Source organism: Oryza sativa, chromosome 7 (genome assembly GCF_034140825.1).
Source record: "Oryza sativa Japonica Group chromosome 7, ASM3414082v1".
NCBI lineage: Eukaryota > Viridiplantae > Streptophyta > Magnoliopsida > Poales > Poaceae > Oryza > Oryza sativa.
Window position 1 is genome coordinate 23857430 of NC_089041.1, and position 16661 is coordinate 23874090.

At 42.4% G+C, this 16661-nt stretch overlaps 2 protein-coding genes and 1 non-coding gene across 5 annotated transcripts; 1 reads left to right on the plus strand and 2 right to left on the minus strand.

Annotated features, from left to right (window-relative positions):
• Window positions 1-3828: 3828 nt before the first annotated feature.
• Window positions 3829-14536, minus strand: LOC9266081 (uncharacterized). Of its 3 annotated transcripts, none has more exons than XR_010742285.1 (10): window positions 14411-14536; window positions 12508-12807; window positions 12200-12417; window positions 11884-12072; window positions 10567-10872; window positions 10249-10438; window positions 9143-9222; window positions 8902-9018; window positions 5948-7546; window positions 3829-4314 (listed from the first exon to the last, which is right to left on the minus strand). XR_010742285.1 is itself a non-coding variant. In XM_026026665.2 (7 exons), exons 1-6 carry the CDS (start codon window positions 14486-14488, stop codon window positions 10267-10269), a joined length of 1263 nt encoding a protein of 420 aa, XP_025882450.1. In that variant the 5' UTR covers window positions 14489-14536; the 3' UTR covers window positions 9142-9222; window positions 10249-10266. The 3 variants fall into 3 exon arrangements, 1 of the variants encoding a protein (XP_025882450.1); XR_010742286.1 differs by lacking the exon at window positions 5948-7546 and adding an exon at window positions 8523-8577; XM_026026665.2 differs by lacking the exons at window positions 3829-4314; window positions 5948-7546; window positions 8902-9018 and having other exon boundaries at window positions 9142-9222.
• Window positions 4741-5592, plus strand: LOC112939547 (uncharacterized). Its single transcript, XR_010742287.1, has 2 exons — window positions 4741-5092; window positions 5182-5592. It is a non-coding gene; the product is annotated as an uncharacterized protein (transcript).
• On the minus strand, window positions 5936-7388 carry LOC112939683 (uncharacterized). The gene is made up of 3 exons (XM_026027207.1): window positions 7301-7388; window positions 7144-7213; window positions 5936-6986 (listed from the first exon to the last, which is right to left on the minus strand). Exons 1-3 carry the CDS (start codon window positions 7386-7388, stop codon window positions 5936-5938), a joined length of 1209 nt encoding a protein of 402 aa, XP_025882992.1.
• Window positions 14537-16661: the final 2125 nt, after the last annotated feature.

Below are 16661 nucleotides of genomic sequence, written 5' to 3' on the forward strand. Positions count from 1 at the left end.
GGCCATAGCTCCCGTACAAAATTATTTAAGCTTTTTTCACGTGATTTTCTCAAAATTTGTTAAATAGTCATCTCGTTGTCTTAGCATATTAAAAGAAATTGAATATTTGTTTTTCAGTTTTATAGCTCTTCAAAGTTACACCAGCCATCACCTGTTACTTTTATTCTGCCTCTATTTACTTGTCCGACATGTCACGACTTATTTCATCCTTAAGACATTTAAAAATCATATCTTATAATTTTTAGAGTTCATTGTCTCGTTAATTTTTCTTTTTATTGTTTTTAGAAGTCTTGTCAAATGTTGTTACTGTACTTTTTTATAGCCAGCCCGCTCTTACTCTTTATTGTTATTGGAATTTAAAACTGAACCTAGTTATTTTTACTTTTTATAAGTCCCGTCAATCGCCATAACCTTAGTGCTTCACGGCCTGTCCGTTGCCTTTCTCTTAATCGTCATTGGATTCTAAAAATCAAACCTGCTCATCATTGAAGGATTTTATTTATAGTTTTTAGATTTTTCATCAACCGCCACGACACTAACCATGTATAGCTTATCCGCTACCCCATTCTTTTTTGGCATTTGCCACTGTTGTGTTCTAGATGTATTGTTTTTTATATTCCTTTTTTATTATTTCTATATTGTATTTCTACTTGATAACTCATTTTTATCTATTTTTAGAATTTATTTTTATTTATAACTTTAATTAATATCGTGTTGCGTTCTACGCGGACTATTTTTTAATATTCCTTATTTCCATTCTGAATTTTAGTTTTTTCTAAATTATATTCCTACTTAAACACTCAATTTTATCTTATTTTTATTTCTGAATTTATTTTATTATATATTTCGAATTTTAATTAATCCCATGTAATATTCTAGATGATATATCCTTTCAATATTTCTTTCATTTCAAAATTTAGTATCTCTAAATGAGGTAGCTTTTGTAAATTTTTTTCTTTTTTTTTTCCGTTAGTGGCATGCCACTGGCAAAGAGACGGTATCCGTAAATGGTTTAACTTAGGCTGTGTTTAGTTCACACGGTGTGTTAGAAGTTTGGTTGATATTGGAACGATGTGACGGAAAAGTTGAAAGTTTATGTGTGAAGGAAAGTTTTGATGTGATGGAAAAGTTGAAAGTTTGAAAAAAAACTTTGTAACTAAACACGGCCTTATTCTCTTCTTCCATATTTTCTCTCCTATTTGGATCAGAGGTGAAGGTGGTTCAATTTTCTCTCTTGATTTTTTTTTATTAAAGCGGTTCAACATTTTCTCCTATCCGGTATTTTTCTCTCATTTAACCTTTTTTCATATGCTATTTTAGATCGCGGATTTTTGAGCGGTTTCTCTCTTTTTTTTAATGGTTTTTCAGAATATTTTTATATGTGGGATAAGGTGGGAACCAGAAAGATGGCTATGGCTAGTACCGGATATGACACATCTTAGCATTACGAATCTAGATTCGTAGTACTAGAATATATCATATCTGATGCTAGATTCGTTTTTTATGGGACGGAGGGAGTAGTAGAGACTAGATTTGAATTGCTAAAACTTTCTATTTTTAGGATACTAATTTATACTCCCTCTATTTCAAAATGTACTTGTGCCCTTTTTAATAAGAGATTAAGGCTGGGTGTGTGGAAAATGACTGTGATGGGTTCAGATGAGAAAATATATGAGAAAGATTATGCTTGGTTGAGATGAGGAGATAGGTAGAGAAGTAGCTGTATTTTTTGAAAAATTTAAATAACACAAGTAGTTGTGTTTTGAGACAAATTTTAAATCCTAGATGTCGAAGTGTGAGCTCCTCTATCGGGGTACCGCGAGGCCCCCTCTTTGTTAGTTCGACCAGGGGCAGCGAGTGAGATTCGAGATTCCTGTGGTGGATGAGAGAAAGAGAGGGGGGCGGGGCCCTCGAAGACAGAGACAAAAGGGATTTATACAGGTTCGGGCCGCTGAGAAGCGTAACACCCTACTCATGTGCTTAGCTGACTATATGTGGAATACATATGCTTAAGCGCGTGAGCCCCCAAGCGCCAGTTAGACAAAGAGTTGATCCCCCCTCCCTAAGTAGGCTTGGACCTTCTTTTATATCTCAAGGAGTTACCACATGGGCCCGCCGAGCCTATTCAGGGAGGATAATCACATTAAATGTATTTCTTATTGCTTGTCTTGGAAGTCTGTTGCACACCTTGCTGCGACGTAGGGCCTGTCAAATCCATCCGGCTGACAGTGTCAACACGCATGTCATTCAGCATTTAAAGAGTGAGGACTTTTGGGTCCTCATTTGCACCGGGAAGTGGGAACCCTGCCCTAACCGGGTTAGGCAAACCGTCTCCGGCAGACGTGAGAGGCTGAGCTGCCCCTCACAATTGCGACATGACGGGGGGGGGGGGGTGTCAGGCGGCCGCCTGACATGCAACCAGAGCGCAGGCACACTACCCCAGCCATGTCAATCATCGGTCACAGATCGGTCACGGACCGGTCTGACGCACCACGCCACAATAAATGTTGCACGTGGAGCGCTCGCTCAGACCGCCTTAAACGCGGTTAGGTGGGCGCTAGGAACGCCCGTCTAGCACGGCACACGTGGCGCCACGTGGAGGGGGTCGAGGTGGCCCGACCCCCAAGCGAGGAGGGGGCAGCCGCCACTCCACCCCGGGCCTGACCCTCTTCGGGGAAGTGTCATGTGGGTCTAGGGGCAGTCTCCTCCTTTCAAACTCGGTACCCTAAGCTGGGAGGGGGCAGCCGTCGCTCCAGCCCAGGCCCGGCCCCCCTCAGGGGGGGCGCCACGTGGGTTCGGGGGCGGCCTCCTCCCTCTAAACATGATACCCCGGGCCCATATCACCAACCCTAGAGCATTGATTTCAATATGTGGGAATAACATTTTCAGCAAATCAGGTTCTTTATAGGAAAATCTAAGCAATTCAAAAAATTAATTGCTGAGATAATTGAAAGATATTTTTTCTCTTAATCTTAATTTTACTAAAGAACGTAAAAATATCTTAAACTTAATCTTAGTATTTGCAAATGTTTGCATAATGTGTCACAGTTCTTTCAGCCCGTGGGTTAGGAAGGCTGAGAGAAGATGCAACTATGCAAGTACATTACCGGAGTCCGGAGACAGGAAGGCCAATAGGCTGCGCCCTGCGCTGTGCGGAGATGGAGTCGAGTAGTCGACCGCACGACGCTGAAGATTTAGTACCATATGTTGACGTAATATACTCGTCCCGTTCCAAATTACTCAAAATTTATACAATATAAATGTTTATATAGATATTTCCTATCAATCACAAGTTATCCTTAATTTCTACTAAAACTTTATAAAATGCCTATATTTTGATGCGAATCGAGAAGAAGAAAAAATCCAGGGTCGATAGATGCAGCTATAACCAGTTATCGTTGCTTTTTCTATCTTTTGCCCTATAGCTAAAATTTAAATTTTAAATTTTACAACTAAATTTTAAAGTTGATTTAGTATATATTTTCTACCGTAGATCTTCTGCAATGGAGTATAACGTTACTCTTCCCAACAATGACATTTTCCCCTCAAATGAAAAAAAGAATCAGAATATGTTCCCTCTCGTTTATCTTCCAGCATACATTTCAGAACGACATCATCAGCTATGGCATGCTGCATCTGGACTCATTCTAGCATTTCAAGAACAAAACTCCACCGTGCAAATTCAGTCACTCCCCTCCTATAAAATACTCCTGTAAATTTAGATGCTTCACTGAAACACAAAATACATTCTTTTTGTGAAGGAACTGGTCTAAACACTTCTTTTTTTCGAGGGAACGGGCAGCCTGCCATTTCATTAATAGAAGGATAGATAGGTCTAAACACTTCTCCAATTATAATAACAATTATATACAATGTTAATAAGATGCAACCGGTTTAACCCACATATCTGAGCAAATCTACACTCGATAGGCATTCAACCACCTTGTCAAAAAATAGGTAATCAGCCCCCCAAAGAATGTACACTCAAGAATGAAACTGTCACAAGATTAACACAGTTTCATTCTTGTCACAGAAAGATTAACATGTATTGTATGGCTACACTCTTAAGTGCACTAAGCTGTTTCAGCATTAACATCAACTGCTACTTAACCATGTTTACGTGTAGTAGTATATCCTAACGACTTCAGTGTGACGCCAAAATCAATCAACTAAGAAACATTCCTCCGGGCCACTGTACACAAACTTTCCCTTTTGTTTGACTGGCTTAGGTGGCTTGGAACTAGCAAAGTCATACAAGTGCTGCTTCACCTTCACTGTTCCTCACTAAATAGGTCATCTGGAAGACAGCGCTCCCTGCAAAGCAGTTGGCATATGTCGGATGTTACAACCAGATTAATTAGTTGGGGGCGAAACACAATACAGTATATGAGTAAGATATGAAATACAATGGCTGTTGCTATTGTACATTCAAAAGCACAAAGCATCTGAAGTGCGTTGCCAACATATTTTGACCTCTCGCGAGAACAATAAGATGGGAGTGTTCATTTGCATTGACTAAAAAAGTTTGAGTAAAGTTCACAGCCGGTCTTTAAAGTTGTAGCGAGGTGTCACTTAGGTCAATGATCTAGGAAAATCGTCAATACGGTCCGCGATCTTGTTTAAGTGAATCATTTAGGTCCAAAGCACCTCTGATCGGGTTGACTGGCTTACGTGGCCGTCCACGGTGGCAGCATTTTTGCATTTTTGCCCCCCCCCCCCCCCCCCCGGCATCTTGCCTCCCCCATGTCCGATCCAGGCAGTCTCCCCCAAATCCTCCTCCTTCTACACGCGATTTCTAGGGTTAGTGATTGCAGCGGCAATAGGGGCGGCGGCCGTGAGGACGAGACCCACGACGAGGAGGGTGGCGCGCACAGAGGCAACGGCATGGGAGGCGGCCTCGGGTTCGTGAAGTGCGCTGGTAGGGGAGGCCATGGGTACTCGAAGTAGTGGGTCTTCTTCAAGTGCCCAGAGGAGAAGGTCCGACCTTCCCCTGATAAAGTGCCCTTGCTGCTGCGTGAAGAACATCGTGGAGCTCACTGCAACGACAGATGCTAATCGCGGGCGCATTTTTTTCACATGTCCTGACCACGAGGTAATGGTCCGATTGATTTGGTTTTGGGTTTTTTGAGTTCCTTTATTTTCATGAACATGACAGTGCTTGCAATTGATGAATGTGTGTAGAAGGATGGTTCTGGATGCAATTTCTGGTACAGGAAAGAAGGGTATGTGAAGTATCTTGAGAGGAAAGGCTACATTGCTGACAAGGAGCTAAGAGATGTGAAGCACATGTCAGAGAGGAAGAAGGCTGTGAACAATGAAGATGGTGGGGAAGATGAAGTGAAGAAGCTAATGTTATCTCTAGTTTCCATTGGGTTGGAGATAGTTCAGATCTTGAAGGGCATGCTAGTTGGTTTTATTTTACTTGTTGTTGCTTTAGTGTGTTTGGTGCTTGCTGTATGGCTGAAATAAGATGATGATTATGGGTGGATTATGTAGTAGTTGTCAGTTGAGGATTATGCAGTTTTAACATGTAATGGCAATGGCCATAATTCACTCTAGAATCAATGGCCATAAGTGTATGCAGTTTATATATGCAAACTGGATTGACTGGTTGTAGTGGTGTTGTCTGAATGTAGGTGGCAAAACAAATGCAGTTTTAAGATGTAATGGCAATGGGCTTAATTTACTCTGGAATCAATGCAAATTGGGTACTATAATGTTGGCTTGTATGATTGCATTTCAACTCATGAATTCAGTAGCAAATAAAAATTGGCAATGATCCATACAAGAATGAATAAAATCACAGGTCTGCAAGTTGAAAATCACAATTTCAGTTGGAGAAACCATAGATTTGAACCCATTAAGTTTGCATTGGCATAACTTGTTTGCATCCAAGCAAGTTCAAGCAACAAAATACAATCCCAGTTAAAAATTTTCAAATGGTTACCTTTTGTTTGTCTGTCATAATGGTCCATGGAGAGGTGTTCACTATCCCAAGTTCAGTCTTCAAGGTATCAAGAAACCATGTCCATGTGCTGAAAGACTCAACTTCTACCACAGCCATTGCAATGGGGTATATGCAGTCATTGGGATCAATTCCAACTGCTGTCAACAATTGACCTCCAAATTTGGTCTTGATGTGGCAACCATCCAGACAAATGATTGGCCTGCAACCACTGAGGAATCCTCTCTTGCATACATCTAGTGAGAAGTACAAGCTACTAAATTTGCCCTCATCTAACCTAAGATAGAAAGAACTCCCAGGATTGGACCTCCTTAGTTCATTGCCATAATCCCACAACAAGTTGTATTGGGCTATTTCATCACCATATATCTCTTTTAGGGCCAGCCTCCTAGCTCTTGCAAGCTTGCTTCTTGAAGGAGTCAAGTTCCACTCTTTTTGTACTGTCTTTGCAAAGCTAGGAATGGTCATCTTCCCATCAGCCCTAAATGACTCAGTGTACTTTTCAGCTAACCATTTTGCAGTACACCTTTTTAGAATCCACTCCTTCTTGCATTTGTGATGGGGCTCATATGTCTTAACAATGAAGGCCTTTGCCCTGCTGTCCATTGAAGCATAAAAGTTCCAGGGGCATCCTTCTGCACAATGTGCCTTGATCCTAGTTCTATCATTCCTGGGCATCTTTATGTCCACCCTGTTCTTCATGCTATATTCAGAGATAGCCTTTCTAACTAATTCAACTGAAGAGAATACCATGCCTACTTTGAAGATTGGGTTGTTAATGTCTTCAGGATTAAAAGACTTAAACTTCAAGTTGAACTCATCATCATCATCATCACTTGGCAAGTGCAGTTGTTCATCATCACTTGTGTCACCTTCTGACAAATCTGCCACAACTTTCTTGCCCTTCAACACACTACCTGCAGCCTTCTTATGGTTGAATTTCTTCCTATCCCCCTCTTCCACATCACCATCCACATTTTCCTCAAAGAGGTCATCATCATCATCCTCCCACTCATAATCACTATCAACAAAATCAGAATCAGACTCACTGTCATCTGAGTTTATATGAAAGCTCAACTATTTCTTCACCAACATCCAATTCTTCATGCACTACATGTCCATCAGGTGCATTCCTAGGGTTTCTATCCTCGCTTTCTGCCTCCTCTGTCTGCTGGCACTGTCTACTAGGGTTGAACACCTCTGGCAACTCAGCTTCTGGGCTCAGAACAATGTCATCTATATTTCTTCCTGAGACATGATTAGTATGATCAAAATAGATGACAAAATTCTTGATTTTATTTGACACTGATTTCATGACATTGATCTCAACTTCACTGTCTATGATCCTCAATCCATCAGACATGTTCTTTCCAGGCAATAACCAATAAGTTTTCAACTTTCCATCAGAGTCATATCCAAGCATGGCAACAAAGTCTGCTAAATGTAGACATCTACCCCAATCTCGAGAATCAATATTGTCAAACCAGTCTACTTTGCCATCCATATATGTGCGGTTCACTCCCATACCACAGAAAAACCCCCCATGATGAAACTCAATTGAAAAGTACTTTGATCCAGGACCTATATAGTGCACACATTCGGGATGAGACAACATACTAAACCCTACATTACATCACAATAGCTAAAAAAACACACATTTACCAACACAAAATCAACTAATTGCATTCTAGATGAAACCCTAGAAAAAATTGCCACCGACCAAAAGTCCCAAATTTCTTGAAGAAACAAACTTCCAAACCTCTCAATCACAGATTAAACTTACCAAATGAAAGGGATTAAAAGATGACGACGACACTCACTATAAACAGGCGCAGGTGCGCCTTCATCTCGCAAGGTCAGGTCCATCTCGCGCCTCCGACGCCTCCGATGACGGCGCCCAATCGGTTGGCGGCCAAACGCGCCACCCAGAACGCGTCTCCGGCCACCCTGACCCCGATCGCCGACTCCGCCCTAATCGCCGCCCCTCCTCGGAGTGCTCCTAGCTCGGCCAGAACGAGAGAATGGGGGTCAATTTTGGTCGCGTGTAGAAGGAGGAGGATTTGGGGGAGACTGCCTGGATCGGAAATAGGGGAGGCAAGATGCGGCGGGGCTAAAATGCAAAAATGCTGCCACCGTGGACGGCCACGTAAGCCAGTCAACCCGGTCAGAGGCGCTTTGGACCTAAATGATTCACTTAAACAAGATCGCGGACCGTATTGACAATTTTCCTAGATCATAGACCTAAGTGACACCTCGCTACAACTTTAAGGACCGGCTGTGAACTTTACTCAAAAAAGTTTCTATGCTGCATAAAGAATGAAAAATGCCACTTCAACGTTACAGATGTACAACTGTGCAGCAGCATCAGAAGTGCTCCAATTTTCCAACATATCTTGATCTTTCTCATGAATAAATTATGAAAAGTATTAACTCTTAATTTCATTAATTTGTTTCCGTGTTGCTTAAAGAATAATGTTCTCAGAAGCAATAATGCATCGTACAGGTTGAAATAAGACTGTTTAATCTGCAAATAGAAACAGGAGTACTCATTACTCACATAGCTGAGAATTCTGAAGATTCATCCACATTAGACTCTTTTGTCGCATGATCATCTAAAACATCACAGAATCAAGTAAGGGCCTGTTTGGCACAGCTCCAACTCCTAAATATAACTCCAGAAGTTGAGTCTGGAGTGGAGTTGTGGAGCTGCCTAAACCCAGCTCCACAACTCTATTACATTTTGTGAGAGAGCTCCACCCAACTCCACTCCTAGTTTTGGTGGAGCTAAAACTGTTTGGCTGAGCTCCAGCTCCAGGAGGGGTGGAGTTGGAGCTGGAGCTGTGCCAAACAGGCCCTAAGACTTACTAATATAAAAACTATAACAGTTTAATGAAAAACAAGGATGAATATGGAGTAGGGAAATTCCACATGAATACCTTCTGGAGATTCTGTTTTCTTCTCAGAGAGGTTATGTGTTAGAGGTGAATCAAAATCTCCAAATTGATGTGTCAGTGTCTCCTGGGAAAGTTCAATGAAATTCGGCATTTTTTGTCCTATCAGAAATGACAAAAGAAATGGCTTAATAAGTCAAAATATAGAATCACAACCATAAGTCTAGAACTAAATCAGAAGTGGCACAGCACAAAGCCAAGGAAGGGCATTTACAGATTTACTCACCAGAGTGACCCTCAATGGCATTGTCACATGATGTCCTGTGTGCAACATTGTCAAAACGGTCGTTTCTCTGAGGAAGCTGCCTGTATCGGTAAACATGTTATTATGTTTGAACATGTAAATACAGAGAGAATAAACAATTGCACAATGTATAAGCATAAAATATTAGTTCAACAAAAGCAAACTAATTTCCAACCATTAAATCAGTAAATAACTGTCTCGTGGAACTTAAATGTGCAGCAAAAACAAACTATTTCCATGTATTAAACGGCTACCTTGCAGGGACTTGTTTAAGATGTACGTATAAATTATAATTACTGAAAAATTCAATCTGCAACTTAAGTACAGACAGAAAAGCTAGTTATTATTTTTTCACAAAGACGGTACATGTGGAACAGAATGGACAAATTGACCATACACTTAAAATAATTAACCAAATGAGTAATATGTCAGTATGATTTATGAAGCACGCATGAGTGCATGATAACAAAAAAGCGTGAAACTGATGTCCCATAGACCAATAATTATTTCTAAAATCAAATTAGTCCCCACTAACCACTGCCATGAAAAAGAAGTCCCTGGTCAAGATCATATTTCAACTAACAACCACATTTCAAGAACTCTCAAATTGACTTCCAGAATTAATCTTCAGCTAATAACTAGTTTTAAAATCCTCAAGAAAGCACTTATGGAAGATTTCGTGCAAGTCCTTAGATGAGAGAGATTTGATCTTTTGCAAGCTATATATATGAAGATCAGAAAAGGGAGAGGACACTGTGGCAAGACTGCCATTTGGACCTCAGAACAAACAAGAACACATCAAACTCTAATCCTGTAATTAGCAGAATACCGTGACATAACCCCTCTGAAAAAGAGGTGCACCCAGCTGCTTGCCAGGACAGAGAAGGATTGATTTGGGAATGGTTAAAATGTACTTACTATAGATTTGAGTCTAACCCCTTTATCCAAACAGGTTCTTAACAGTATAGTTTGTAAATCACGAATCAGATATTGTTTGAACAAAAACAACAGCAGGTTTAAAATGCTGGTTAATTAAAGACAATCTGAGAAGCAATCAACAAAAGAAACAGTGAAGTTAGATAAAGTACCTTTGCTCTTGTTTGGTCCTATCCAGGTAAGGCTTTGACTCTAACTTCTACTCCACTGATGGAATGCGATGTGCTCTTTGATAAGAGAAGCCCCACTGTGTCATCATTTTCGAATGTCACAAAACCGAAAGTGTGCTTCTCATTGTCTGGCTTAAAGGGGATGTAGACATTGATCACAGGTCCGAACTTCCTAGAAGAAATACCATCATAATATTATTGAATTGAACATAGTGGTATAATTTGAAACTTCAAATCATATTGCACCTAGTCTTGTCCTCAAAACAAAGTAAACATAGTACTAAGTTTAGAAGAAAATACTTGAAGTAGTCCCGAATATTTTTCCAAGTCAATATGTTCTTAGCGATGGTAATATAAATCGTAAACTCGGTACTTTGACCGAAGAAATCCCTCTGTGAGCCATGAGGATGGGATTGCCTCTGATTGTGACCAAAGAAATCCCTCTGTGAGCCACGAGGATGAGATAGCCTCTGATTGTGCAACTCAGGGACACCAGACCCGAGAACTTGTGCATTTAGGTAATCCCTTGGCATGCCATCGAAGGCATTGGCACATGATGTCCTGTGTGCAACATTGTCAAAATGGTCGTTTTCTTGAGGAAGCTTCCTGTATCAGTAAGCATGTTAGGTTTGAATGTGTAAATAAGAGAGCAAAAACGATTGAACAAGCTAAAAATATTAGTTCAATAAAAGCAAACTAATTTCCAACCATTAAATCAGTAAATAAATGTCTCGTGGAACTTAAATGTACAGTGAAAACAAACTATTTCCATGTGCCCAAAAATTAAACGGATACCTTGCAGGTACTTGTTTAAGATGTACGTAATTATATAATTACTGAAAAATTCAATCTGCAACTTAAGTACAGCCAGAAAAGCTAGTTATTATTTTTTCACAAAGACGGTACATGTGGAACAAAATGGACGATTTGACTACACATTTAAAATAAGTAACCAAATGAATAAACTGTCAATATGATTTATGAAGCACACCTGCACATGCATGAGTGCATGATAACATAAAAGCATGAACTCTGTCCTATAGACTGAATGAATATTAAAATCAAATTAGTCCCCACCAACCATTGCCATGCAAAAGGAGGCCCCGATAATAGATCATACTTTTATTAACAACCATATTTCAGGAACTCTCAAATTGACCTCCAGAAAGAATCTTCAACTAATAACTAATTTTAGAATCCTAAAGAATGCACTTATGGAAGATTTTGTGCAAGTCCTTGGATGAGAGGGATTGATCTTTTGCCGGCCAAATAAATGAAGATCAGAAAAGGGAGAGTACATTGTGGAAAGACTGCCATTTGGACCTCAGAACAAACAGAACACATCAAACTCAAAGCCTGCAATTAGCAGCAGGATACTGTGACGTAAGTTACATAACCCCACTGAAAAAGAGGCACACCAAGCTGCTTGCCAGGACATAGGGATCGATTTGGGAATTGTTAACATGTACTCCTCCTAACAGGCGCTCAACAGTATAGTTTGTAAACCATAACTCAGATATCGTTTGGATGAAAACAACAGTAGGTTTACATTGTAGGTTAATTAAAAAAACTGCGAGAAGCAATCAACAAAAGAAACAGCAAAGTTAGATAACAGACCTTTGCTCTTGTTTGGTCCATTCCAGGTAACGCTTGACTCTAACTTTTACTCCAAAGATGAAATGAGGTGTGCTCTTTGATAAGAGAAGGCTCACCGTATCAGCATTTTCAAATGTCACAAAACCGAAAGTGTACTTTTCATTCCCTGGCTTACAGCTAAGGTAGACATTGATCACAGGCCCGAACTTCCTGGAAGAAATACCATCGTAAAATTATTGAATTGAATGTAGTGGTATAATTTGAAACTTTAAATCATATTACACCTAGTATTGTCCTCCAAACTAGTAAACATAATACAAAGGTTAGAAGAAAATACTTGAAGTAGTCCCAAATATTTTCCTTAGTTAATCTGCCGCCATCAAAGTTGATGGTAATATAAATCGTAAAATCGGAACCTTCACCAAAGAAATCCCTATGTCGGCCACGAGGATGAGATTGCCTCTGATTGTGCATCTCATGGACATCAGACCCGAGAACATTAACTTGTGCATTTAGATAATCCCTTGGCAAGCCATCACCTGGAATGTTCAAAGACTGCAAATGCGCAGAAAATGGGATGTCAAAACCTCCACTTTGACCAACGGGGAGGCATGGAAACTTAACTCCATGATAACAACTACCTACCTGAAACTGAGGCTCCAAATAGAGCGATGGGGATTCATAATCATACCGCGTTGAAGGTGACTGCAGTAAGGGTAGCTGCTGGAGGTGTTGTATTGGGGGGAACCTCATGTAGTATGACTTCGCCTCATTAATCAAGGCTTGTATTGCCTCATCCCGGGCTGAAAATGCATACCAACTGATCCAACTTGGCTTTGATATGTTGGCGTACTGAACAATAGCATTTGCACATGATGGCTCCAACTGATCCAACTTGGCTTGTGCCGCAAAACCAGTTGACATTGGAGCATATGCCCCCCGTTCCTGCAACACAAGGGACAAAATATAAAAACCCACTGCAAGCCAATATTTCTGATTGGAAAAATCAGCAGTTATTTCTAAAAGATTACAAGGATAACAATTAAACCAAAATTTGGCAGTAGAGAAAATTAGTGCAAGCAAAACCGGAAACCTTGCATCTATCTCTGTTTGCACCCACAAAAGAGGAAACATTTGCACCAACTCGTGTTTTTCCACATTGACCCAAAATTATGTTTTCCTGGTTCCAAATCTGAAGAACAAAGTGCAAAGTTATCTGTTGGATGCAAAACAGAAACTCTATACCCACCAACCCAGCCAAAATATCCATAGTAAGAGAACGAACCCAATGAGCAAGAACTGTTCTTTCCAATAACCCTTCTCAGAATCCAACCAAAACTAGCCGAACGCTACTCCTCCTGTAATCCATAGACCTGCCTCCACAAGAACACACCAAAAGAAGAAAAGAGAAGTTGTATATCTACAAACAAGAACTATTCCAGCCAAGAACATAATCTCGGAATTAAACCAATACCACTCAGATTGTACTAGATACTCCACGAACCCCTAGAAGAGCTCACCCCGCAAAGAATCACAAGAGTACAAAACATCGTTCTGGCCAAGAATCAGTATCCAGAGTGCAACTAAAACCGCCAAGATTGTACCTGATAATCCACGAACCCCTAGAACAGCTGAACCCGCAAAGAATCACAAGAGTAAAAGGCACCGTCCCGGCCAAGAATCAGTATCCAGAGTTCAACTAGAACCACCAAGATTGTACCAGATAATCCACGAACCGCTACATGAATTCACCCGCGTAAAGAAAAGACAAGAAGCGAAGGATCGTTCTAGCCAAGAACCCACCCGTCCCCGGAATTCAACCAAAACCGCTCTTGATTGTACCAGATGCTCCACAAAACACCTCAAGAACGCACAAGGATCAAGCAAACGACAGAAAAGAGCAAATGCAACGCCGCGCTAGCTCCCCAATTTACTAGTACATACATTGTCGTCCAGGAAGCGCACCACCCTGCGACACCGAGCGGCGAAGGGGGGGCAGGGGGGAGAAGGGAGACGAAGACGACGAAGCGGCCGCTGACGCTAATGCCGCGACGCCTCTCGCACCGGCTTGCTTGCTTGGTACCGAAATGGATTCCGCCGCGGATGGCAATTCGATCAAAAAGGCTGTGGATTTCGCTACTTGGTGTCCCTCTCCTAATTCTTGGGAGGAGGAGGAGGGTTTATATAGCGCCATGCGCGCGGGGGGGAGAAGGCGGTTCGCTAAACCGAGCTCAGCAACGGCGAGTCGATTCCCGTTTGGATGTCGGGAATCGAAATGCCACCCGGGAATGCCATACATTGGGAAAGAACTGGATTTTGAACCCAGTTGGGGAGGGATTAGCAGAGGAGAAAATTGGATAAATCGCAGCGACTGAAACCAGTCGGAGGTGGGATTAGAGGGGGAATTTGTATAAACCCCGGCGATTGAAACCCAATGGATGTGGGATTGGAGGGGGAAGAGTGTATTTATAAGCAGCGATTGAAACCCAGTGGAGGTGTGGTTTTAGGAGGGGGGAAATGGGATCGGAGAGAATGAGGATGAGAATACCCGTTGCGCCGGCGGCCGGAGCCAGGTGCCAAGCGGCGGCGGTCCCCGGCCGTCCGTCGGAGACCCGCCGCCGCTCATTGAGACCTAGCCGATCGCCGCCGCCCGCGCGCTTCGCCGACCTCGAACAAGAAAGAGATTTGGGAGCATGGTCGTTCGTTTGGAGAAGGAAGAGGTCGTGTTCAATATTGGGCTGAAAATATTGTTCCCCTCGGTTTGCACGGATTTGGGCCTCTAGTTCGGCCCATCAGATTGATTTGCTCTATCTTCACATTTAGAATTACACAAAAACAAAATCATCTGAAATAGTTCTCCGAAGACTTTTGGGAAAGGTGTCAAAAAAGAAAAAAATTTGCGAAAACATCAAATTTTGCTGGTTTATTTGGCAAAGAAAAATGCAGTACCTGGATTTTCCCTATATACGGATTAGGCATAAATCCATCGGCTTCGATGGGCCTGAGTATGCCTACAGGCCGAGGCGGGTCCAATCGAACGCTCTGCTTGTTGGGCTTTGGAAGCTTTTTGCCCACCCGTGTCCTGACTTGGGCCTCTGCTCGGGCCACCGTGTCATGGATCGCTAGCCTACCATTGGTAGATCAAGTCAACCGCTGTAAATAGGTCCAGATCGACAATAGTTATAAGGCCTGTTTGGTTGGGGGAGTTTTTAAGAGGGATTGGGAGTTTAGAGGGATGAGGCTATTAAGTGTTTTGTTTGGTTAGGAGACATGATAATTTTGGTGGGATGGGGATGGGGAATTGAGTAAGAAACTCCCTTCTTTTCAATACCTTGGTAGGGGCAGGTAATTGGGAAGTAATTTCTCCTTTAGTTTTTCTAAGCAAATCTCAGCCATCCATTTTTATTAATGACCTAATCTCCAACTAAACTTCCTATCAATTTCCATCACCTCTACCAAACAAGATATTAGGATTAAAAATCAAATTCCCATCTTAATCTCATCATCAATTTCCTCGTGTAAACTCTCAATCCCCTTCCCTCGAGTTACCAAACAAGCCGATAGTTTCGGGGGAAATTTGCGACGGTCCTCTCGTTCTTGTATTATCGTTCGTGTTTTTTTTTACAAGTACCTCGCAGACGAGTACTCCCTCCGTATTTTAATGTATGTCACCGTTGACTTTTCGACCAACGTTTGACCATTCGTTTTATTCAAAAATTTTGTGCAAATATGAAAATATTTATATCATGCTTAAAGAATATTTGATGATGAATTAAGTCACAATAAAATAAATAATAATTACATAAAAATTTTTTAATAAGACGAATGGTCAAACGTTGGGTAAAAAATAAACGGCATCCTACCTTAAAATATAGATATGGATGTAGTACGTGACAGCGTGAGCCAAACTTTGACGGTCCATTGTATTATCTGTGACGCCGTTTCCGGCGCCCCTGGACATGAACAGAACGACGCGCACCAAGCACGACCAGTCTCCCTACGACGGCGACGATACACGACTACACAAACCTACAAAAAGGGACAGACAGCCTCTGCCCGTGTGCTCGTGCGCGTCGCGTTAACCTTTTTTTCCGATCAAAGTTGCAGAGCAGCAGAGAAGCATATAGAACCCAGAACGCACACTCGTCCGCCCGCGGTCAGCAAGCGCCGCGCGGAAGTCGGAACACCCGCCTATTCCGCCGTTCGACGAGGCTGCGTCTGCGTGGAAGGAAGGAGATCTTGGACGCTGTTTCGCCACAAGTCACGAGATGCCGATGCAACCGCACACAGCCACACACGCACACGCACACGCACACGCACACCCCCTCCACAGGAGGCAGCCTATCGGTTTCGCCGCGGGCAACTGGGAAGGGGCACGCCGCACGCCAGGATCTTAGAACCTCTCCCAAAGGCAGCAACATAAAAATCTAAACCCGTCCCACACAACACGCTCCCACTCGCACGTCCCCGTCCGCAGCGGCGCCCGGCGTGGTCGGCATGCAGCGCCCGGCGCCGGACACGTGTGAACTGCGAACCACCCTGGGCGCCGCCGCCCGCAGCCCGCCGCGGCCGATTGCCCGACCGGCTGTGGAATCTCTCCAGGGGACAAGCCAACAACATGTACTGCCCAAGGCCCCGCCTCGCATCGCCCGATCGAAAGCGCGTCGACGCGATCCGATCCGATCACGCGAGGAACAAACAAAATCATCGCTTCGCTTGGTCTTTTAGCCGTCCGCTTCACGACCTGCGGGAAGCAGCAGCAGCAGAGCTACAGTAGTGGAGCGGCGTCGAATCGAATC

Coding starts and splice junctions, on each gene's coding strand:
- LOC112939683 (XM_026027207.1), bottom strand. CDS start 7,388: ATGCTTGGATATGACTCTGATGGAAAGTTGAAAACTTATTGGTTATTG. Junction 7,214..7,300: donor TGGATTGAGGATCATAGACA/GTGAAGTTGAGA, acceptor ATCATGTCTCAG/GAAGAAATATAGATGACATT. Junction 6,987..7,143: donor GTGTTCAACCCTAGTAGACA/GTGCCAGCAGAC, acceptor TTTTGTTGATAG/TGATTATGAGTGGGAGGATG.
- LOC9266081 (XM_026026665.2), bottom strand. CDS start 14,488: ATGAGCGGCGGCGGGTCTCCGACGGACGGCCGGGGACCGCCGCCGCTT. Junction 10,873..11,883: donor TGGACCAAACAAGAGCAAAG/GTCTGTTATCTA, acceptor TTACTGATACAG/GAAGCTTCCTCAAGAAAACG. Junction 10,439..10,566: donor AATATTCGGGACTACTTCAA/GTATTTTCTTCT, acceptor TATTTCTTCTAG/GAAGTTCGGACCTGTGATCA.